The sequence below is a fragment of the Malaya genurostris genome, chromosome 2, assembly GCF_030247185.1.
Source record: "Malaya genurostris strain Urasoe2022 chromosome 2, Malgen_1.1, whole genome shotgun sequence".
Lineage (NCBI taxonomy): Eukaryota > Metazoa > Arthropoda > Insecta > Diptera > Culicidae > Malaya > Malaya genurostris.
The window spans coordinates 335,263,185-335,288,911 of record NC_080571.1 but is presented as its reverse complement, the minus strand read 5'-3'; the positions used below and the strand labels follow the sequence as shown (position 1 = coordinate 335,288,911).

General features: G+C 36.5%; 1 protein-coding gene across 7 annotated transcripts in view; it reads left to right on the top strand.

Moving 5' to 3' along the window:
- Positions 1 to 25,727, top strand: part of LOC131431671 (probable G-protein coupled receptor Mth-like 1) — a 312,811-nt gene that overhangs the window by 9,539 nt on the left and 277,545 nt on the right. For all 7 annotated transcript variants that reach the window (XM_058597523.1, XM_058597521.1, XM_058597522.1 and 4 more), the window contains exons 2-3: positions 13,081 to 14,494; positions 23,155 to 23,371. In XM_058597523.1, the coding sequence (XP_058453506.1) occupies positions 13,676 to 14,494; positions 23,155 to 23,371 (1,036 nt within the window). In that variant the 5' untranslated portion in view covers positions 13,081 to 13,675. The remainder of the gene's footprint in view (positions 1 to 13,080; positions 14,495 to 23,154; positions 23,372 to 25,727) is intronic.

Here is a 25,727-nt window from a genome sequence, read left to right as displayed (position 1 = left end):
TCTGTCACACATGTCTAAGACCTTCTAAATGTACATTTATAGAGCACAACAATCCACAACATTTGCGATTGTGGTCCGCGATAGCTTCCTTACTCCGATTAGTGGAGAACGAAAAATATCTTCTAAGTTTGAAGCTCATATTTGTTGACCATAGTACAAATGTTTCTATGCACACCAATACTTGCCTTTTTAGTTTTGAGGTGGTCCTCCAAAAATGTACTATGACAATTTCAGAAAAACATCATGATATTTTCGACCCATTGAGCCTCCTTTGAGGCATTCGTGTCGCTTGGAAGAACTCGTGCTGACTTCAGTTCATTGTTGGATAATCATTCTGCTCTGGTGTACTATAATGGATCCAGCCAAACATGTATTGGAAGTGCGCTTGCGTTCGTACCCTCTGGGTACGTGCCTGCTCGGAAGTATCACTTTGCTTTCATACCTCACTCAAGATAGTCGGCTAAATAATCGAACTGAATGGTAAAACTATTTCGAAATGAGTAAACTAAACGATCGAAAGGAACCGCTTTGATCGATTTTGTTTTCGACCTTAAGTACTAGAAATTGATACTTTGCGTAGGGAGCCAATCTACCTCTGTCACAGAAGCATTTGCTTCAAATTAATAAAACGAAGAAAGTTATCTACATTCAATTCTACAAGAAGTACACTGAGGTCTCTTTTTACGTGGAACTTCGGGAATTAAGGTAAAAAACAAACCGCGTAGCTTTGGAAATTCGCGTAAAAACACAAAATCAAAGAAATGTTTTTTTGATGCGAAATATCTTAGAAATGCAAGAAACGTCCAGATCTGGTGTTATCTCAGAAATTTTTTTTTTTTAAACATCGACTTCGGGACTCAGAAAAGTTTTGAAATTTCCGAAATCGATTTTTTTTATGTCAAATGTTTTTGAAATGCATGAAACGTCGAGATCTGGTGTAATCTAAAAAAATATCGAGCAAATCCAGGAATGAGTAGACGAAAAAGTGACAAAATCAGAATCGACCTTCTCCGATTTTGATGAAACTTTGCACATAGCTTCAGTATGGCAAACCATAAGTTTAAGTTTTGAACTAATTGAGAGGTCATTCCGACTCACGACAGATTTTTAAAAAGGGCGTAAACCTTAAATATAATTAAGAATTATTCATGTACATGTAATAATTGTAGATATAGCAAGCAAATAAACAATTCATGGAAATATAAAAAAAAAATGGTGTTATAATCAAATATCCAAGTATCTCAAGAACAGCTACTTTCAGAAGAAAGGATATCATGAACAAATTTATTGCCTTTAACCTGTAGAATAATATTCTACTGTTTAAATGATTATCTGACAACGAGAAATTGAAATTTCGAACATATCTGTAATTTGTTTTAGCTGTATCTTCTTCATTTTTTCAAAAGGCACGGATGGGATAGCCATCAATCTGTAGGTTTTAATAACAGCTTTAAAATAAAAATTATCAAAAAAATTAAAACCACGCTTCTTTTTTTATTTAACTTTTTCGGATTATTTTGTAATTATTGAGTCGGACCCAAGTAGCAATCCGCAACTAGTTCTGATACGACAAAGTCCAAACTATGTTGCAACAAGAGCACGAATATGTGTTTTATGTTATACTGATTAAAACATGATGACAGCAATGTTTCATCATAACATAACTAGTTACGAAATAGTTATTTAGGTTTCCAATCATAAAATCTTTGTATCATATTGAATAAATCTTCTAGCTACTAGTTGAAAATAAATTTATTTGACTTCAATAGTAGCAACCCGTAACTAGTTTTGAAACCACTTAACCCAACTGTGTTGCAACAAGAGCACGAACATGTTTTTTTATGTTATACTGGTTAAAACAAGGTGGCAGCAGTGTTTCTTTATAACGTAAACACTGAACTATCATTTGTAAGTTATCGTTACTTGATTCTAACATATCTTTAATCACAGCTATGCTTTTACCTACTAGTTGAAAAAAGGTTTATTTCCGTTGCGAAACCATTATAAATACGTTAATGTATATGTGAATCTTTACTGTGAATTTATATAGCAATAACTTAGATATTATAAGATTATAACATATAATTTCTTCATTGATTCAGATATTAGGTGTACAACTTTACTTCCGCCGTTTTTTCCAAAATTTAAAGCTTTATTGCGAAAAAGTGCTTACAGATGTATTATTCAAAGTATTGTCCGTCGTGACAACTTTCTCCCATCTTTCCGGAAATTTTCGGATCCCGGCTCGAAAAAAGGAGTCCTCTTTTGACACCATCCACTTTTCCAACTCTTCGAAGGATTGAAAATTTTGATCTGCCAGGCCGTGTGCCATCGAACGAAATCGGTGGAAGTCAGAAGGGCGACATCTGGGGAATACGGCGGGTGGGGCACGACTTCTCATTTCAGCGCTTCCAAGTACTTTTTGACCACTTTTGCGACGTGAGGCCGAGCATTGTCGTGTTGGAGGATGACTTTGTTATGTCGCTCTTGATACTGTTTAGCGCTTTTTTATTAGCGCGCGACTAAGGCACATCAGTTGCGTTCGGTAGCGATCTCCTGTGATGATTCCACCCGGTTTTAAGAGCTCGTAGTAAATTGTTATTCATCTTTGAAGGTTTTTTTTCTCTTCCACCATCATGTTTGTCTTCGATATCGAAATCACCATTTTTAAAACGTTGAAAAAACTTCCGATACGTTCTTTTACTCAGAGCAGCATCACCGTAAGTTTCTGAAAGCATTCGATGCGCTTCAGTTGCATTTTTTCGAATTGTAACAGAAAAGTAAAACTTCCCGCAAATGGCGAGAATTGGGCACATAAACAGACATTTTCGAGCGTGAATAATACGAAAACAAGAACAACTATCACTGAAACGGCAATGACAATTCGTTAGGCACTGTACACACTCACTTTAAAGGGAATATTCATCTATGTATTTTAACCAGCCTCAGCCGGTACAGTCACCTATCGAAAAACGGCGGAAGCAAAGTAGTACACCTGATAGTTATCGGTAGGTTTTCCCAACGTTATGATAACGAAAATGCAAACAAAACAACCTTTGTTGGCTTGAATATGGCGAACACAATGTGGAGTCTCAAGAAGTGTATGAAACATAAATAAAACCAGGATATTACTTTTTTCAAAACTACTTTTTGCCGAAAATAGTGAAAGGCAGAATAGTCATTTTTGTTCTATGCACTGTCATAAACACGAAGAAAATAATATAGGGATTGAACATTAAGGCATCTCGAAAAAAGTTCCAATGCGAAATTTGAACTAATTCGGTGGTAAAGGTTTGAAAATTTTCGTTCGTGAAAAATCACCATAGAAATTTCCGAAATCGAATTTTTTATGCTCATCTCGAAATTTTTTTTTTGTTTTTATCGACTTTCTCTGACTTAAAAGAATCTAAAAATTTTTCTGTCCCTGAAAGTTGATTTAAAAAAAAAAATTCCGAGATGACAATAAATCTAAGACTTTTGGCATCAAAAATTTTTTTTTCAATTTCGGAAATTTCATTTAAACAAACCCCCCTTCTCCCTTCCTTTGTTAGTTTTTCAACATATATAAAATTTCCACTCAGTGAAATTGAAAGGGAAAAGTCCAAATTTAGTGTCATCCCGAAAAAAATTTTTGTTTTAAATATCGACTTACTGTGACTTAAAAAAATCTCAAAATTTTTCTGTCTCAGAAAGTCGATTTTTTTTTCAAAAAATGTTTTTTTGAGATGACACTAAATCTCGACGTTTCATGCAAGTCTAAGACTTTTGGCTTCAAAAAACATTTTTTTTTCAATTTTGGAAGTTTCATTTGAAAAAAACCAACCTCCCCCTCCTGTGGTGATTTTTCAAGATATATGAAAATTCCACTAAGTAGTTTGTTTAGATTAGCATCACTCTTCTCATACAAAAAGGTTACGCAAATGTCAAGCGCTTGGTTTGAGAAATGATGCCGAATATGTGACATTAACAGATGATTCAGCGGTTTTGTGAATCTCTCGAATCAATCATAATTAATTAATGTCAAAAATGAGCCCAAATTATTTCACAAAAAGGTGAAAAATATTTGCACGCAATTTTTAGCATACAGAATTATTGCATGGCTAGTACTACGTTCCTACTGATACTACGAATTCTTCCAGGTCGAGGCTCGCACATAAGACCAGTGTCCTTGTATTGTATTGAACCGTCAACCCGAAGGATACGTACCGTGCCAAATTAGGACCGAGCAAAAGAAATCTCTGTTATTTAAAATATACCGTACAGAAAAAAATCGAATTGTTTCTCGAAAAAACTGGCACGTTTTCATAAAGTAATATGAAGAGTTGGGTGTTTTTATGGATTCGGTTCGTTTGAGGATTATGTGTTCAGACCTATTTTCCACTATTCGAACAATGCTTATTCATTTCACGTAATATTGACAACAGTCTTACAATATTTCACTCCTAATTAGTGAAATAGTTATTACAATAAATCAATCAAGGAAAAAGTAGACAACACACCAAACACCAAACAAATGTTTGAAATGACCAACTGCCGCTCCTAAGAGCATATAGGATGTAAATACACCACATTATTCACACCTCTGTATGTTTTGTTTTCATATTTTATTTAGACCCGGCATTAACAACACCTCTGTAATCGCTATAGCAAAAATTTGTATAAACGTGAATATATACTAAATAAACTCTTATCTTTCGTTAGAATTAATTTGACACGTGTTAATTATGAATCAAATATTTGAGAATTGGCGCCTATTGAACGCTAAACATGAGAAAACGAACAGTGTCTATCGAATCTGATGGTGCTATTTGGTGCGTTTTACGTTGGCTGCAAACTCGATGAAAATCGCAAAACGAAGATTTACAGCATGTGTCAAAAAAGTGTGCATTTTTTCGAATCTGAGAAATATCTTTCTCTCACGGAACATGATCATACCAATTAAGGGCTACGTCGAAAATATAAATTTATCTTAGTATATCTCAAATAACAGAAGTGTGACCTTTGTTCCAATACGAGCGACACGATTTGAAGTTGTGAGCTTGAAAAAAAAATTTTTTAACATTTCAATTTACAGGGTAAAACACAAGTCGATCTAATCAAGATAAACTCTACTTTGCGTCAGGTCGAACGACATTTCAATAGCGTTTCGCTATTTGAGACTATGTCAATATCACGTCAAAAACGCATCCATCTCAAGATCTCATCTGAAAACAAATATCGCGATTCAACTAAAATTTGTAAATTTCAAAATAACAGATGGCAAAATGACTAACAGAACCAACGAGTTGCAAATTCTGGCAATGTGCCACATTTTCACCGACATTCATCAATTTCAGCGCCGAGACGCACAATTTTAATGCTACTTACTCCGGTTTGTTGCTTTTCCTCGCACCATTGACTATCTTTCTCGCTTCCTTGTATTAGTACATCTCCTACCTGTTCGCTGTCTATCATCACTCATCTGTCTCCCTCTAGTTTTTGCTCTACTGTTTGCTACACTACTTGAAATATTTTAATGCTCAATCTGAGTCGTTGTGTGTAGGAAGTGTTTGTGTAAGTTTTAACTAAGTTGATAAATTCAAAATAAAATAACATTCAAAATTGTGTTCGTATATTTCGTGCTTTTTAGTGCAGATTAGTCGTTTCTGCATCTGTTATTTTTGATGTTGCAACCCACTTTACGAAAAATGTTTGTAATCGTTGTGAGTAAAATTCTGTTGTTGAGTAAATTTATAGTTGCCCTGAAGATGAAGGAATAATCCTTCGAAACGTTGGCCATTAACGTGAAATAAACATTTTGAAAGCAACAAATGACCAAAAAAGCCATCGAGGATAATTGTAAGGGGAAAATAGTTAACCCCCAAATTTATGCGAGGAGCATATACCGATTTTGATTTGTTCTACGTTTCGTCTTTGCCTCATCAAAGCGTAGCAGTTTATGTTGATACTGCTTTAAATGTTTTGCACTGAATAATACAGTTGCATTTAGAAGCATTCTAGCTCTCTATGATCCAGAAATTCTAGAAGTTCCTGTCAAAAATTCATATCGTTATCGAAATCATCTATTTTGTTTGTTTGTTTCTGATTTGAACATTATAGTTAATAGACACAACACTAATACATTTACAGAAATATATAGAACAGATTTCAATTCTTTGCGTTGAGATCATCAAGCTCGAGTTTTGTTTTTGAAAGTTTTAAATTATACGAAGGTCTGTAATTTTAGAACCGATATCCATCACCGCGTTGCGAATAGCCTAAGAATATCATTCATAACGAAGGAGTAATTTTAGATGATTATTATTGCAGTAAATAAGAAATCATGATTCATTTTGAAATGTTTCTCTAAGTATGCAATATTTCATAATGGATTTTATTTTAAGCGTGAACGCATTGCGTTCCTGATTCTATAAAAACATGAAGTAAATTTCTATAATAGTTGCCTTTTTATCGTCGTTTCTGCTTTTTCGAAGCTCAATTTACTTCAAAAATATGATGCCATTAAATCCGATACAAACTGTAATCAGCTCGATTGTTTTGACTAACGCTGCTTGAAACAAAAAATGTCGATCAAAGTAAGCTGTGAATATAAATGCTAGTCTATTTTGCCTTTCAGGTCTTTGAACTCCTTTGTTTTATGTTATCAACATTTTTGTAATTTTGTTTACATATATTATACAAATCTTCACAGTAAATGGTAGAAGAAGAAGTGAAAATTGATCTTAGTTACAGAACAACTTGTTTGAAATGTTACCAATGGTAATGGCAGCTTAATCTTTGTATGTAATGATAATATTGCTTCAAAATTTATCGAGCTGATGTCAACAAACTTCTCTAAATCTGTTAGATATATCCGTGTCCGGCCAGGAAGATTACAAATTAACACTCTCAGTAGCAAAGTTGGGTTTGAAACCGCACAGATGGCAGACATCAGACAAGACCCAACGGATGCACAATGGTTCGAATCAATAAAAACGTGGACATAAATCAGTAGCTGCCAAACCGTTCTTTTAATGCATATAGTTGCTTTTAAGAAATTATTAACAAATATATGCCGCGTAATTTGATTCTATCTCTAACTGTTCATGGCCTACTTTGACAAAAAAAATATAACCATAACTTTTTTTTCTGAAAAGATAGATTTTTTTTCTTCTACAAAGTTTTAGAACTATTGAAAATAATTTACTTTGTCAAATATGCCAAAAGTGTAGGTCGCACCGGTTCGGATATACAAAGCGTTTTTATGGCAACCCGCTTAAAACCAGTTTTTTATTCATAACTTGTTTCGAGTTATGTTTTTTATGCCTACTTTGTTTGGAATAATGGAAGAAAATAAAAAATCCCATATTTTTGTTGAAGGTAGTGCATAGGTTTGTTGTTTCCTAGCAAAGATATACAACATTTTATCTTTTCTTTACCTATGATGAAACCTTACCTTTCGCTTCGGTGAAATATGAAGCTTTATGCAGCTGATTTTTACAAAATTTACAGGAAAAGGTATGCTCAATACTATAAAAAAAATCTAAGTGGAACTCGATGGAACTTTTTTTATGCCTTTTCTAAGTTAGTTTTAGTTGTTGACTTATGACAACCCCCTTAAAACTAGTTTTCTAATCATAACTTGTTTCAAATTATTTGTTATACATACTTTGTTTGGAATAATTGTAGAAAATATAATATTCCATCACTTGTAGAAGGTAATGCATAGGTTTTTTTTGTAAAAGTTATACATCATTTTACCTATTTTGACCTAGGAAACCTTGTACCGAAGCGAAATATGCAACTTAATGCAGCAAACTTTTACAATACTTATAGGAAAATATATTCCTAATCCAATTTACTTTCCAATGAGAATATCCTGAGTACTATTCATGTGACTCATTTTCCCTATGGCCATGCTGAAACCATGAATGGTTAAGAAACGGAGGGCGTCACGCTTCTGCTATTTCTGTAACTCACTTTTGCAGTGAGCGTAGAGATGGGCAATTCGTTCCTGAGCTATTCCAGTGAATCGAATCTTTAAAGTGATCTGATAGCCCACAGCACTTTTTAAAAGAACCGCAGCTCACCAGTTCACCGCACTGGTAAGCAGGGATGCCAGGGTTCACAGATTAATCTGTGTTTCACAGATTTTCAACGTTTTGCACAGATTTAAAAAAATGGCACAGATTTCTGAGAATGGTCACAGATTTACACAGATTCTGAAATCGATAACAGATTTTTGAAATTGATCACAGTTTAGCACCAAAAATTACAGAGCGGTAGGAAATAGTGAGACCGTTTTTTCTGCTTACCAAAATGATTCCGATCAGCTATTATGGAAACGGGGAAACGTGCACAGATTTGGCACAGACAGGTTTTTGGCTTGATCACAAATTTTTGAAAAAAAAATGACCTGGCATCCCTGCTGGTAAGGTGGAAACAAGCTACGAGCTGAACGGATCTTCGGCTCTTGAAGAGCGAGTTATAAATGAGAAGAAATGTGTGCATGGGCTTTTGTTCGGTTTCCAAATGTGTATCTAACGTTCTTTAACAGATTGAATGAGTTATTGGGCCGTATGAATAAAATGTAGTAAAGTCTGTTGTTTGTAGTATCTTCTCAAAAACAAAGTCTACAGAGTATAACGCGGTTTGGAACGAATAAAAAACAAGTTCGAATATGTAGTTAATGCTACTTCCGAATTTAAGCATTTACTGCATACCTCTATCGACACAGAGCAGGAAAAGCAGGCATAAGCATGCACAAAGCAAGAAACGTACTTACATCTGTAAAAATGCCACTTTTTTAATTTCTGTACTTCACTTTATCAGCAAACACACGAGTAGCAACCTCTAGAGCTACCTACCGAAAACTTGTAGTAAATACTACAGTTTGTAGCATGTTTTGACAGGAACGTGATCCACACGTACCATTTACTACCGAAATTCAAGCATGCTACGTTTTATTCATACGGCCCATTGTCTATGAGAAATCTTACCTCTCACTCAGTAGGCTAAGGTACATTCAGGGATGCCACTTTTGCAGATATTCTCAAATGTGACGTAATAAAAATTCACAGACAAGTTAGTTCGCATAGCATTGTTCTTTGTGCATCAATGATTTCGATCATGCATATGAAAGAAAAAACGGAGTAAGAAAAACGACGCTCAAAACTAACCTTCAGTACAATTTAAATGAGCTGATGAGCTGATACATTGAATCGATTCCATCTAGTGAGCTGATCGGTTCGGAGCTGTTTCGCACATCTCTACCCAATTAGAAAATTTCGCAGAATTCGGTAATTTTTTACCGAATTTTCAACAGCTGAACCTTCGGTAATCAGTTCGGTAATTCAATTAATTACCGATCGTTCGGTAATTGCTGAACTGTCAAACAACTACCGTACACTGTAAACCAATTGGATATAACTGATTGCTCGGTAATTCATTGTTTGTTCGTTTTCCTTTGGTTAAAATTTTGATTTTCGGATTTCAAAAAACAACACAAATTCACAAAAACGAATGAAGGAAATTCCAACCTGTTGTGGCTATGGTTTTATTCCACAAAAAAATGTCAAATGTTCCGGCTGACCGGAATTATGAGCGCCTTCCAAAACACTGCACAATCCGTCGACTCTACAAGAAATTACCCTCGAATTTGTGTAGGCAGCAAGTGGACAAGTGATACAAAATTATTTTCTGCCTATAAGTAAACAAAAAGCTTTTAGTGGTTCAAATGCTTTAAAAACTTTTGCATGATGTACCTCAATCCATTCGATGAACTCTTCAAGATTTTTTTGTTTGGTTAATAAAAAGACACTTACTAAAAACTGTTTGACAGTTAGTTTCATGACAATCAGTTTTCACAGAAATTCGGTTATTGGAAGATAATTTTACCATACGGACAGTAAGGTTTTTACCGTACTCGGCAACTATTCAGATTTACCGTATCAATTGTATATCTATTTACAAAATTCTGTAATGAAAATTTACATAAGACTGATCGACCAGTAAAAATTTGCATAATTATTGTAAAAGAAAACTCATGTACCGAAATATCGGTCATTTCTATAGATTACCAAAATTTCTCATCAAAAATATTACCGAACAAAGCAGTGGCATCTCGTGTCAAAATTTACGGGTTGTGCACTGATTATATCACATGTAACAGTTCATTGTAAGTGAAAAGTAAAGATTGAGGAGTTGATATTTGCTTGTGTTTTAAATGAAATATCGTTATTTATTTTTGGATTTTTTCTATTAAGCATATTTAGTATCATCGGTACAGTAGAAAAAATCCACGCACTGCACTTCGAGCAAATCGATCAATAAAATCAGTAAAATCGCTTCGACGTTGCAGGCAGCCAAGGATGCTTGGTAATTTTTTTAAATCTGTGTTCGAACCAAAAATTCAGTCTGAGTAAATAAAAAGGTTCCGCCACTTTGAAACGCTCTGTAGGACATTGTTTTTCCTAGCAATTCGAAGACATTTAAGAGCTAATTGTAAATCTGCTATTGATTCAAGGAATTTGTGAAAATCTGTGCATCATATTCAGAATCTGTGAAACTCAGATTAATCTGTGAACTGCCAGCTCTGGAAACAGACATTTGTTTTCAACTACCATACGCATTAACCACTGAAGCCTCTTCTGAAGATGTGCATTCAAGTTTTCACAGAGCCAAACGTGACAGTGAGCACAACAAATTTCAGTTAATTCTTTCAATTATCCCGGTTGTGCAGTGCACGAGGTGCACATAAAGACGATACGCCACTGGAACAAAGGAATTAAATCTTAGTGTGTAAGTGAGCGTCGCACGATCAATATATCATTTTGAAAAACGTGTTGCTTCGCGATAACTCAATTTATTTACACGTTTAGAAATGAAATCTTTTCGTAAAGGTTTGTACTTTTACAATACTTTTTCTTTTTCTTACTTTTGTTTGGAAAACATTTTTCCATTTTTGCCTTTCTCATATAGAAAGGTTATGCAATCACTTGAAAAACCGACTAGTGAAAATTGCTGACCGATTCCGGCTATCCTGGTTCCCGGTATCCGGTTCCGGAAGTACCGGAAATAGTGATCATATATACCAAAATGGATCTCACTCACTTTTCTCAACGATGGTTTGACCGATTTCCACAAACTTAGATTCAAATGTCTTGTGTTCCCACACGGAATTCCTGAATTTCATCCGGATCCGACTTGCGGTTCCGGAGTTATAGGGTAAAGTGTGTTCAATATTGTATATTGTCACTTAAAATATTTTCGGATGCAACCAACATTTAAATCGTAATTTAGAGTGCGTACTAGAAGAGTTTGTGTGTCATGTTAGTTGGTGGCTGTTCGAACCGACTTTGATTATACCGTTTCTCGGGTTCCGGTGCCGGAAGTGCATATAATAGTGAACCTATTTCGTTTTCTTAAGGATGACTTACGCAATCAAAGCAATGTTTTACTCTGTGTGTTATGCATAAACAATGTTTGGGTTTCTTTCAAAAATCGAAGAGAAAATTTTTGAATAGAATACCACAATATTATTTGTGCATGAGAAAGGCATCATTACACCACTAGGTGGATTAAAACAGGTTTTTTTAAATGTGTTGAACTCTTGATAATTTTTCGGATTTTCAATATTTAAAACTAACTTTGAAAAAGCCTTAAAAATTGCACCGAGTTCTACTTAGATTTTCTCTAATATTGTTAATTGTCAAAAAGTAAACAAAATAAAAATCACAACAATTTGCTTAAGTTGCGCGTGCAAGCAAGAGCATGTTTATGCGTGTTTACGCGCACTTTGTAGTAGACTCTTAGGTAATAGCGGTAGATTCTACGTAGATAAATCCAAAAAACTGTTTTTAAAATAAAGTGAATATATCTCAGAAAAGAATTCTTTACGTTATTTATATCTTCAGTGAAAATACTTCAAATATTTTTTTCTTCAAAATGAATGTGAAAAAAAATTATTTTTTTTCGAAATTGGTGCTACCCCCTTAACAAAAATTAAGGTGCCACTTTCAAAAGAAGCGTAATATAATCATGTAAAACTTCTTCGAAGACACGTTAGCTCTTAAAAGTCAGTGAAAGTCAGTACAGACTTATGACCGTCTTTTTCCAGTTTTGGACCACTGTTGGATGATTAGAAACTTGTTGAATTTATCAGAGCACATCAACTCATTTGCTTGCAACAAACTTAAACCTAATCCCAAGACGGCGGAGCTGTTTATCTAGTTCGAGATTCTAATTGCATCATACTTTACAAGACAAACTGTGAACGTCGCAAAAGTTTGGTTAGCCATTCCTGCTGACACGAGACGACGGTACTATCTTCCATCGCAGGATAGAACTCACTTGCATTAGTTCGATGATGCTGAAATGCATATGGTTCGATTAGCTGATGGTGTCGAATCTGCCCTTACCCTTACCGATGAAATGAATTTATCTCTTCATCGCAGCTTTCGCTTCAACACCCAAACTCGACCCAGGTTAAAACAAACAACACCTCCTCAAAAGCCCTGACTGAATGAAGCAGAGCAGCCTCCGTTCACCGGTGTCTGTTTGCATTTGTACCCTCGGAGCCTTTTCCCGTTTTCAAACTTTCCATCCAGCTGTGCCGTGGTGCTGGTGGATCCTTACGAGGACACCGAGTGTTCGCTGCTCGCTTTTGGTCCTTCGGGTGCCTGGAAAAGCGACTGCGCAAACACACTGGCGGCAGTGCACTGACGATCAGAAAGAACGCCGGACCGGGCCTTGTGTTCTGTTTGTTGTGATGTTGCATCCGAATTTCCGAATACGGCGGCATTAGTCCATGACATGTTTGCATATTTGCATGGAAGTTCGCTGTTTCGGCGGTGCATTGGCCCATATAAAATGCAATTATCAACGCAACCGATTCTTTCCTATCACGCTAGTCGATCGGTCAACATCGCTTCGGTTGGGGAAGGCTTCAGTAGATCCTACGGGTGCGACAAGGAATTTTGATAAGGCGGGTGTTCTGGTTTAATTAATTCCGAAGATCCACACTTTCTTAACGAGTTCGAATCCCTTTCCGAATCGATAATTAATGGCTAACTTTTTGTTTTTGTTCTTTCTATCTTTCAGTGGGTTCTGTTCGATGGGCGCGAGAACTGATTCGCATTTGGATGCAGGCTCGGCACATGGTTAGAGCCACCAGAGCGGGCTGATTTATGGTATTTAATTACCGCGCAGGAAAACCAGTGCCAACGGCCGGTGGCTTTTGTGATACGTGACGAGGGGTCCGGCGGAACGTGCAAACGCCAGTCCGCTCCAGCAGAAAGAGGAGAAAAGCGTCTTTTTTTTCCTTTTTAGGTATTGAGCATGAATTGAAAAAAAAAAAAATGAACGAAGAGTAGCAGCAGCAATCGTTTAGAAACAAGTGGAAAGTAGAAAATAATCAACAAGTGCTTTATGGTGGTAGAAATTCTGAGCTGTTCAGTGTCAAGTGCGTCGCAGAAGAAAATGGGACGAGTGGCGGAAAAAATTGAAGAAAAAAACGAGGTGCGTGAAGTGAATTGTTGCAATTAATGCGAGAAGAGTACGTGGATAAAAAAACCGTACAACTGTGAAAAAACCCAAGCGAGACCTTCTTCTGCTCGTTCAGTTCAGGTTGGTTGAACTCGGTCAAGTTCGAGAAAGTCTTGCAAGAGCAAGAAGCAAAAAAAAACAGCGAAGCAAGATGAAAGAGAAAAGGCTGCACTTGTTGGCGGTTAGTGCATTGCCAAAAATGTGTGGCCCACTTTTGGCCGGCACTTTGTTGGTGCTGTTCAGCGTCTCCGTCGGTGCCGCTCAACGGCAGCCGGTGTACATCAACAAGTGCTGCCGAGTCGGTGAATATTACGACGACGTGCAGCAGCTGTGTGTGGCCGGCGGCATTGAGAAATGGGTTCCGAAAGTGTTCCTCCCGGCAAAAAATCAAATTTATACCGACGTCGGTAACGCTCCGGTGCATATGAAATTCCTGGAAAACAAACGACCCGAGGGATGCAAGGTTAGTGCCTACACAACGGACCAAATCTTACTGATGGGGAACGGATCTCTGTTTCTGAGCCAGAAGCATGCCTTAGTTTCCTCACCCGAATATTGCGTGGACGAGAAAGTGGCCCTGGTTTGCGCACGGGACAACGGAATGGATTCGCTGCAGGCACCGGAAAAGACTAGCTCCGTGTGGCGTTGCTGTGGGCCAGCGTTTGCCTACGACAAGGAAAATCAGACCTGCGTTAAGCTGGACCAATCGCACGTTAGCTACAGCGCCCGGATTGTTTCCTCCACTCACGTGGATCTGAGCTTCCGCTTCCCGGACTGCAAGGAACATGCCATCGCTGGCATATTCAATCCGGATAATCTCCAGGAGGACACCGGTTCGGTTACGATCGATTCGGGCAAGATTTTCGCCTCCCACGAGTACTGCTTGGAGCAGGCACTGGACGGGAAGACGGTGTACGTGTTCTCCTGTGTGGAACATCTGCAGCCGGACTCGGTGCCGATAAAGAATCAGGTGAGGTCGTTATTTATCGTTTGGATGTGTATACCTTTATTTCAGGATTAACAAGATAGATGACAGTGTGCCAATTTCGTTCTCGATATTATCCTAGTGATTTGTTTCACTTGAAATGGCAATGTATGCTGGTCTTATTTGATATGCCTCCAGTTTAAAATATTTTGTTTGTGCTTTAAAATACAATTGAACGTATGTGTAAGTAAATCTTGAACCCTTGCAAAACTTTAGATATATTTTTGCGGGCGCATGAGGCGAAATGCGATTAACAATCGTTCAAGGATTCTGATATGGCACAGTGGTTTGAATTGACAAAAACGTGAACTTAATTCTCTAGCTGCTAAACCGTTGATCCGATATACATAGTTCCTTTGGAGAACTCATTCACAAAAATATACCTCGTGATTTGATCACAATAATAAATGTGCAAAGCCTACTACGATAAAAGTTCATTTCCACAACTTTTTTCCCTTAAGAGATATAAAAACGATGTCTTCGACAAAGTTTGAGAACTTTCAACGAGAAAAAAACCGAAGAAGCTATAGGTCTAACGCATAATGTTTCGGATATATGAAGCATTTTCGTTTGAAACCCCTTAAAATTAATTTTTTGTACATAACTTTTTTCGCAATTATTTTCTGTATCTTCTGTATCTATCAAGACAATTACTAAAAACGTAAAATTACATATTTTTGTTGAAGACTGTGCACGGTTTGGCCTTTTCCCTACACTAACTTTAACTATTAATAGGAAGCAGGGTCGCAGACCAAAAGGCACATACATATACTTTTTGGAAAGTTTAAATCAAGTAATATAAAGCTACGAAGTGCGTAATGTGGCCCTTTTAAATTGTGTAAATAAGACAACGAAATATCGAGTGCTTTTTTGACCATTTTTTTTAGCAAAAACATGTACTAAAACGACTATTTTTGGTTTATTAAAAAGAGCTTCGTAAGAAATGTCCAAAAATTGGAATCGGTCGTTAGTGTAGCTTTGGTGCAATGGTGTTATGATTGAATATAATTTCATGATGCGTTCTTGTATGCAATTGATCGAACTAACGAAGCATATAAACGGGCTCATTAAATTTCGACCAGTTTTACTCATTCTTTCAATAGAATATTTCTTATCCATTCTTTTAATTCCAATCCAATTCATTTCATGGATGATATCTTACACCATTACCAGTACGCCTAAAAACATCGTTGAAATTTAAGTCTTCTGCGATTAATTTTTATGTGTTTAAATGTGTAAGTGTAGCCTGCTTGAAAGGCTGATTTACTATGAAATGGACATCAGTTGAATAAAAAATTCGATTCAAAACCATCCTCGATGTAAAACTAAATTGGAATACGTTAATTTCTATGAATATGACCGTTTATCTATATTGACGATTAGTTTTACTTTAAAGGTATATTGAAAAATGAAGAACAGTGAAGTAACTTTATATTAAATTTCTTGCACTGTTGGTGTTGGTGAGAGCAGCGCTGCATATTATTTTTAACAACACAAAAGAGTTGGTTGATAATACAAATGCTGGAGCATTTGGACGATAATAATATTGCAATAAAATGCGTGAGTGGTTTAACTTCACATACAGGCGTACACGGTAAAGTATCAAATCAAATTATCTAAATTATGAGTCTAGACATCTTTAAAAGAGAAATGCCAGAACTTGACGTGCACAGACTAAGAATAAAGAATAATAACCAGTCGGTGTTGAACAGTCGTTCGCACCGCACGCGTATAGCTCTTGGCTCCTGGAAATTTTTGCTGGCTACCAAGAGATTCATTGATTCAAGGCTTCAGTCTTTTTCAAGGCTACCTGAATCACTAACAGTCTTTTTAAAGACTAGCAATTAGTCAGTCTTTCTCAAGGCTATACAAAGAGTGATATTCTAATATAATCAGTCTTTTTCAAGACTAAGAAATTAATCAGCCTTTTTTAAGGCTAGCTATCCGAAGAACGATTCTTCGAACTAATCAGTCTTCATTAAGACTACCACAAAATCAGTCTTTATCAAGTCTTTTCCAAACTAGGAGTCTAATCGAAGACTAACTTAGCCTAGTTAATTTAATTTAAAATTGCATTCATTTCAAAAATGTCTGCGTCCAACCGGAAAGGCAACAAGCCTAAGGCTAAAAATAATTCAATGCGGAATAAATCACAATCTGTTATTCAACATTTTTCTAATAACATTCACGATCTTATAGAATCTGAATGTAAAAATAAAAGACAACGGACGGAATTCCCTTCCGTTGATTCTATGCCGTCTAACAATATTTACGAGACTCTTCCTGAATCCGATTGTAGCGACATAGAAGAAAATTCTTAAAAAATTCCCAAAATGGACGCCTCCAGTGACGGTGATGATTTCCGACTTCAAAGCATTCCGTACTGAGCTTTCTACTTTTCTCCCGGAAGTAAAAGTCTCATTTCAAATCGGACGAAGAGGAGAATGTCGAGTCTTGGTTGATGGATTGGAAGATTACGAACGTCTTATTCGATATTTGTCCGAGAAACTTCATAAATTTTATTCATATGACATAAAATCAGACAGACCCTTCAAGGCTGTCTTGAAAGGCTTTTCAAATGATCAAAGTACTGATGAAATTAAAAATGAACTAAAAGAATTGGTTGATTTTGCCCCTTCCCAAGTAATACTTATGAAAAAAAGAACGAATGGTACTTCTAAACCACGCTCTGGAATTTCCCATGAACTTTACCTATGTAAACAATTTGAAAACTTTAGAAAAAGTACGTTTCATTTCCCACATTAATGATTCATTGAGAACATTATAAACGGCATAATCGTATTGCAAACTTAACGCAATGTCGTCGTTGCCAAGGCTTCGGCCATGGATGAAAAATTGTCATATGGATATACGGTGTTTGAATTGTGGTAAATCGCATTCGAAAGACGTTTGTCCAATGAATGAAACCACTGAAAAATTTTCATGTTCAAATTACGATGGAAATCATAAATCCAACTATTTGAAATGTCCTGTCAGGGAAACAATTTTAAACGCTCGTTCGCTTAGACAACAAGTCAAATCAACGACCTTAAATTTACAGAACATACCTGAAAATCAAAAAACCGTTACAAATGCCACGCCTAAATCTTCTTCTGATTTCTTCGAATTTAAAACAAAAAACAGGTACGCCTTCCAATTCGTCTTCTAACGAAAAAAAATTATTGACAGGTAGATCGACCTCGTCATCATCTTCTTCTAATGACAGTTACGCTTTGGTACAGGTAGAAAACTACCTAATGTAAATAATCAAAATACAGGAACGCCTTCCAGTTAATCTGGAGCACAATTTATTAATAGGTAGATCGGCCAAATCATCTTCTTCTAATGGCAGTTACACTAGTGTAACAGGTAGAAATTTACCTACCAATATTCCTTCAATGTCATTCAATTCTTTAAACTAAGTCGATTTAGGCGATATAACTGAAAATAAAACGATCCACCTACCAGATCAACTTTTTCAAATGATCCGAATGAATTCGACTTCATCACTTTTTGAAGCATTTCAAATCGGGTGGCAATTTGCAAATAATATCAAAATGAATTTAAAATTTAACAGTGATGTTAAATAATTATTTGAATATTTTAAATTGGAATGCTCGATCTTTAAAATCGAGTGAAGATGAATTTTATATTTTCTCAAAGTTCACAAAATTCATATTGCCATTGCGATAGAAACTTTTCTTAAACCAAATGTCAAATTGAAAAGCAATCCACATTATGTGGTTCATCGATTTGACAGGTTTACTGGAATGGGTGGTGGAGTTGCCATTTTTGTCCAACGGCAAATTAAACGTCGAATTTTACCTTCTTTCCTTACTAAAGTTATTGAAAGCTTGGGAATCGAAGTTGAAACCATTCATAGAATTTATTTTATAGCTGGAGCATATTTGCCATTCCAATGCACCGGCGAACAATTAAATTTCTTTAAAGGTGATTTGCAAAAACTCACAAGATATCGATCGAAATTTTTCGTAATAGAGGACCTAAATGCTAAGCATGTCCAGTTGAATTGTGGGCAAATAACAATCAACTCTCAGCTGGTTACTTCACAGTTCTTCATCCCAGTGATCCGACTTGTTCTCTTCCGTGAAAACCCCGTCTACAATTTATCTGGTTCTAACAGATCAAAGTCACATTTGTAGTGAACCGATTACTCATGCTGACTTTGACTCAGATCATCTTCCTGTAACATTCAGACTTTCCAACGAAGCTATAATTAATCCAATTAGTTCTATATTCAACTATAATAGAGCTGATTGGTTGGATTACAGATCTCACATTGAAAATCATGTGGATCATGAAACTATTTTAGAAAATTCTGCGGACATCGACACAGCAATTGATAATTTGAATCATTACATTATCGAAGAAATCTTTCAGTTCCTAAAGCTCAAACTAAATTAAATTCTCCTATCATCGATGACAATCTTCAACTGCTCATTCGGTTGAAGAATGTTCGTCGACGACAATATCAACGTTCTCGTGATCCTGCTATGAAAAACATAGTTAAGGATTTACAAAAAGAAATTAAACATAGATTTACTCTTTTGCGAAATGAAAATTTCGCTAAAGAAGTTGAACAACTTAAACCATATTCTAAATCTTTCTGGTAACTTTCTAAGGTTTTTGAGAAACCTCAGAAACCAATTCCTGCTCTCAAGGAAGGAAATCAAATACTTCTTACAAATGGCGAAAAAGCTCAAAAACTTGCTCAGCAGTTCGAGAGTGTCCACAATTTTAATTTGAACGTTGTGAGTCCTATTGAAAATGAAGTGTCTCACTGAAATATGATCATATTTCAACCCAAGTATTATTACAAGATGACATTATTGAGACGAATTTCGATGAAATTAAATCAATTATTAGGAAACTTAAAAACATGAAGGCTTCTGGTAATGATGGAATTTTTAATATTCTTATTAAAAATCTTCCCGATGTTGCCTTGAGACTCCTGGTTAAAATTTTCAACAAGTGTTTTTCATTAGCTTACTTTCCAAAAAGATGGAAAAACGCTAAAGTAATTCCTATCCTCAAACCTGATAAAAACCCTTGTAAAAGTTGTTGCCTAAAGGTAACTTATCGGTCGGTATCACAAAAATCGCATGATATGAAGATAAACGATTTTATTAATGTACGTTTTTACTAAGGAAATGGTCAAAAAGCACTCCATATTTTGTTGTCTCATTTACACAATTTAAAAGGGCCACATTACGCACTTCGTAGCTTTATATTACTTGATTTAAACTTTCCAAAAAGTATATGTATGTGCCTTTTGGTCTGCGACCCTGCTTCCTATTAGTAGTTAAAGTTAGTGTAGGGAAAAGGCCAAACCGTGCACAGTCTTCAACAAAAATATGTAATTTTATGTTTTTATTTATTGTCTTGAACATAGTAGACACAGAAAATAATTGCGAAAAAAGTTATGTACAAAAAAATGATTTTAAGGGGTTTCAAACGAAAATGCTTCATATATCCGAAACATTATGCGTTAGACCTATAGCTTCTTCAGCAAAGTTTTTTCTCGTTGAAAGTTCTAAAACTTTGTCGAAGACATCGTTTTTATATCTCTTAAGAGAAAACAGTTGTTGAAATGAACTTTTATCGTAGTAGGCTTTGCGGATTTTTTATTGTGATCAAATCACGAGGTATACTTTTATGAATGAGTTCTCCAAAGGAACTATGTATATCGGATCAACGGTTTAGCAGCTAGAGAATTAAGTTCACGGTTTTGTCAATTCAAACCACTGTGCATGGGGGGAGCGGTCAAACCGATATCTATCGTTTGACCATTTTTTCACTCTATTCAAAATGACTCGAAATGCTTGGAATGTAACCTAAACTAATACAAACACCTTGAATTGGTATATGTTAGTTTGGTTCTAGGATGACGCTCATAAAAATCGTTCATAATACTGAGCTCTTAACCTTCTGTAAGTCTTCTCCAACACGGACCCATGTTTCGTTTGTCGTTTGAGAATGCAGTAGCGAAAATTGAACCTTTCACAGTTTTGTTGCTATATGAGCTGCGTATTATCACATCCGGAATAGTTTGTTTGGCAAAACAATTTCACCAGATAGAAGTAAGTTGCGGTTTCGAATCACGTGTTGAAGTTTTAATGTGGAACACATTTTTGTTTTCTATATAGAGGTGCAAACTAGAAACTCAAGAAAAATACACGTAGAAATGTGGTCAGGTTTTGAACAATTACAGCTCAGTCAATTTTGTATCAATTATTAATATTATGTCACCATTTGATTGGCAATATTTCTACGTATCGATTTGAATGTTCATAGCCATGTATTTTTAATTTTATATCATTGAAATGTTGATTAATAGCTAGCAGTGTCCTATTTTGGCTGCAAAAAATCTCCGGCATACCGGATTTCCCTGCCATAGTCGACGGTTTTGAAGGAGTAAGCGATATATCAATTGAAAAGCATCGCTCTGGTTGGTCAATCGATTTAAAAGCGAAGCTGTTGGAAGCACGCGAATCTATAAATAGAAGCAAAGTTATAGCTAACGTTTCAGTCCTACGCGTAGCATGCTAGAGGTAGGTTGTTGCTAGACAACAAGACAAAAAGTTCCATAAAACGATTTGAAGCTTTAACTGGAATGCTTTGATCTTGTGTCATGCAAGATCGGATGAAATTCCATGTTCCATGAGATAAAGTTTATCGCTTCAACCAAAATCGCAGAAGGATAGTAATGGCTGAGAAACGCTATAAAAATAACTGCTTGCATACAAATCTTGAACACAAGCTTGGCGAAGAGAAGCTTAAATATCGATATCCGTATCGCAAGCATGTACAAACATATAATTGCATACATTTGGGCTATTGATGTAATTTCGTCGGCTACAAAACAAATACAAATCACGACTATTAGAGTCTATATTCAGGGTGCGCGTGTTCGGTGTTGGTTCCTAAAAAAGATCAATCGTGCATTGGCGGATTCAAATGTGTGACGATTAATTGAAAATATCGATCATTTTTGTTGCCTTGTTCCACATCAACGGCTCGAACAACCTCGGGGACTGATCCTTGTAGTTTTTTTTCACAAATTTCTGTTGTTTCATTAGTCAGTTCTGTTTGTTTTTCTTTGCTGTTAGTATGAAAGAGCCAAACAAAAACCTGTTTTCAATCCCTAGTGGTGTAATGATGCCTTTCTCATATCATTATTCTTCAAAATAAATTTCTGAAAGAATAATCGAAATCGCTTTGTTTGGCCTACATCAGCTTCATCATAAAGTTGTATGAAGTCAACTGTTTGAGAAACTTATTCCGATTTATATTTTTACATTTAGTTTTCGACTCAGCAGTACAATAGCAGCTTACGTTGAACCGCTAATGTTACCTCGAGTCGAAGACGAAACGTAATAATATGGAATTAGTCATGTGCACTTCGCACAAACTGGTTTCCCAAAAGCCTTGGTATTATATTTCTTTTGTGGAAATGTGGAATGACCTTCTTTTTCAACAGACTTCGCAGCCGATTCATGGCTGATGTTACGATCCTACTGATAATAAAAATCCTTCCACGTCGGGACACGAACATATGACAACTGGCTTTTAAGACCAGTACCTAATGCTTTGAACCGCATTGAACTTATATTGTTAAATAAAAACAAAATTAATTGTAGATGTGTGTAGATCCATTAGTTGGATAGTCATAAAGACCATATTTATGGCCTATAGACGATCGGTTTCAGATCATAGAAATGTACCTGCGACGCCGAAAATTTCGTTCATTAAGAGAAGGTTTGATGCTCACTTTCACTTCTACTTCCACGACACGAAGAAAGGAATAAAAGCATCCAATCGTGAAATCCCCTCGAAGTCGATTATTGACATAATCGGAATCAAATTACCAGATTTTCTGCTCTCGCTGTCGGTTGCCTATTTTCTCACTTCCCAATTAGCTCCCACGCCGGCGGAACGAGTCGTGACGTACAGCAGCGGGTACAAAGCCGTGTTCTTGTTTCCGCTAAATTGAACCTTTTACATATTTCACAGAAATCAATTTCAATTATGGCACCCTTTGTTGACTGCCGAGTGTGGACTGCCAACAGCGACCGGACGGAAAAACACACTCGGCCCCGTTGAAGTTGAGCATCCTCAACTCAACTTAACTCATCTCCGATAACCATCAACATCATCATCATCATCATCCTCACCGTCATCATCATCATCATGATCCATAACACCAGCAGCCGAATTGGCATTTTGGAAGTCAACACTTTCCGACATGATGTTATCTCCTCTTTTACCGGGTTTTGTTGTGAATCGTGATGTCTGATGATGGAAACGGTTTGGTTTCAGGGGTTCGAGAAAACCCTCAAGGGATACTCACCGTATAGTTGGTTGTAATGCTGCCAACTACGAGAACGCCGTACACGCAGGGGCTAAAGCTGCCGACGAGAGATGGGAGGGAAAATTGAATTAATTTTCAGCACTTCTGTCAAGTGGCGGATTTTAACCTTGATTCGATCCGATGTAAATGTTTTTAATTTGGCGCAAATAGGCCTGCTACAGTGCGCCGGTGTGGGTGAGAAGAGTTAAATTTTGGCAATTAGTTTTTAGTAATCATTTCGATTTTTTTTTCTCTCTCTCTCTTTCAATTTCAGGATGTCCGGTTTGCCCTCTATTCGGCGGGTCTGCTGATTTCGGTTATCTTCCTGGCGGCCACTTTGGCGACCGGTTACTTGGTGACTTCGCAGCATCACGTTCTGCACTGGCGCTGTCAGACACACTACGTTGCGTGTCTCCTCATCGGCGATCTGTTCCTGGCAATCGTTCAGCTGTCCGGGAATTCGATCACCGGTCCGGCCTGCACAATGATAGGTAAGTCGTTGTTCTTATCTTCATACTATTTTCCAGTCTTTTCGCTTGAGTCAACTCCGAACGAGGCCAACCAAGCCGGGTGCAACTCTCGGAAAGGCAATTATCTATAATTAAGATCTTATTATGAAACATTTCGCATAGCTGGAATGCCTTGGTGCGGTCACTAAAGCCGAGTCTCGGGGAAACAATTCACTGTCTTTCGTCGGGGAACCAGTTCGTCTAATTTATGGCTTGAAAGGCCAAACTGAGAGAAGGAAAGGAAAAATAGAGTATGGCCGGCAGCATGCGCCTTACAACGCGAAACCAAAAATCTCTGACTGGAAGGGGTAACAGGAAAAGGCTCGACTAACCTAGCTCTAACTACCGGTTGGATGGTAATAATAGGCTTTTCCAACTTGGTGTACATCAGACTGTGGCTTTTTGGGTTGTGTGCATCGTTTAGGCAATGGCAGTGGGTTGCTGCTGGTGTAAGACAATTGTCTTTACCCGTAGACGGGTGTGTACTGCGTAACGTTCGTGTTCCTGTCATTACAGATAAAATATATTTATGTTGGAGATAAAAAACAACTAAAGGAAAATATCCTAGACCTACGGACTATGATGTACAGAGTTTGTGAATTTGGTGTTCGAGTTGTTGTAAAACCACTGATTGTCATTATCTTCGGAAGGTTTTAGGTTTTTACATACGAACATACGAAATTTTTATGGCCCAAATTCATATGTGAGATCGTTCGTTAGCGGGTTTGATGAAGCAAATCAAATTATCACAATGTCTTCATAGAAAATCTTGAAATTGTCACGTATTTTCGATGGATGAAAGAATACAATCCAACAGTCTCGTCTTCGTTTTTTTACTGTTTCATTCGTAAATAATCGCATTCGAAACAGACGAAGAGCGAGAGAGGAAACATTTTCGTCTCTAACTTCTACAAAGGAGAGTATCGCTGCCGACGTCTCTCGTTTCACTATGACAAGACGGAACCAAAATATCTCTTGCATGGAAATTTAGTCGAATTTCTATTCTCATTGTTTCTTCAATATATTGAAAATCTGTGAAGTTTTGCTATAAATAGAGTCTTTAAAATGATAAATTAAAATTATCGCACTCTAGAACCTTTTAGGTAACCAACATTACTATAGAAACAAGCACCAACAAGTAGTAAGCCTTGTATATAGTTTCATCGATCTTCGAAGTTTCGGTTGAATATCGATACTGCACAGTATACGATTTTCATTGACAATCGAAAGTGACTGGAAGGTTAAACGAATGAAAGAACACAAATTTTGAAACCACACTCCAAAAAACACGAGTGGGTAATGTCAGAGACATAACCGGATGACTCGAATACGAATAAAATGAATGGTTTAGTTTATTCGATATTGAAGAATCTGAATTTTGGATCTGGATTTCTGGAACTAAATTTTGAAATCGACTGCTAGAACTGAATTTTGAATCTGAATTCTCAATTTTGATGCTCGATTCTAGAACTGAATTCTAAAGCTGTGTTCTAGAATTTAATTCTGAATTGCTGAACCGATTACTGAATCTGTGTTGTGTTGTGGAACTAAATTCGAGACCAGGATTCTTGCTCGGCACTGAATTCGTAACATGAATCCTAGTAATGTACTCTGGACCTAGATCATACAGCTGAGTGTTAGCTACAGAATTCCGGTTAAGGATTCAGTTTTAAAATTCGGATCCCTAGCTTCAAAAATCTGCAGATTCTATTTCCTGATTTCATTTATTCTTCTGGATTGTAGAACTGAATTCTTGAACAAAATTCAAATACTGCACTGCACTGAATTCTGAACATGGATTCTGCAGTGTATTTTTTTAACTAAATTCTGAAAATACAATTGAAGTTTGAATCTCAATTATAATCCTAGATTCCGGTTCAGAACTCATTTTCAGGATTCTGAAACTACCGATACTGAATTCTGAACTAAGGACAGCAATTTGGAAACTGAATTCTGGTCTGATACGCATCTTTAGTTCCAGAAGCCAGTTTCAAAATCGAGAGCCCAGGTCTAGAATCGAGACTGTGATCTCCGTTCGCGAATACAGGCACAGAATCAAGTTCTAAAATTCGGTTTCAGCTACAGTTTCAGAATTCTGGAACTCGATTCTGGCCTTGGGTTCTCGACGAGGAACTGAAGTTAAGATCTGGATTGTGAAAATAAAAAAGAAAATCTGGTTTTGGATTCTTAATCTGAAATCCAGAACTGTCAACTACGCAGGCTAGAATGAATGAAGTATCAATTTGTTAGCTTATTTACTTACGAAATATTTAGGAAAAATGCAATTCGAATTAGAATTATTTGTAGTTACCTCATGCTATTGAAAATTCTACCACAC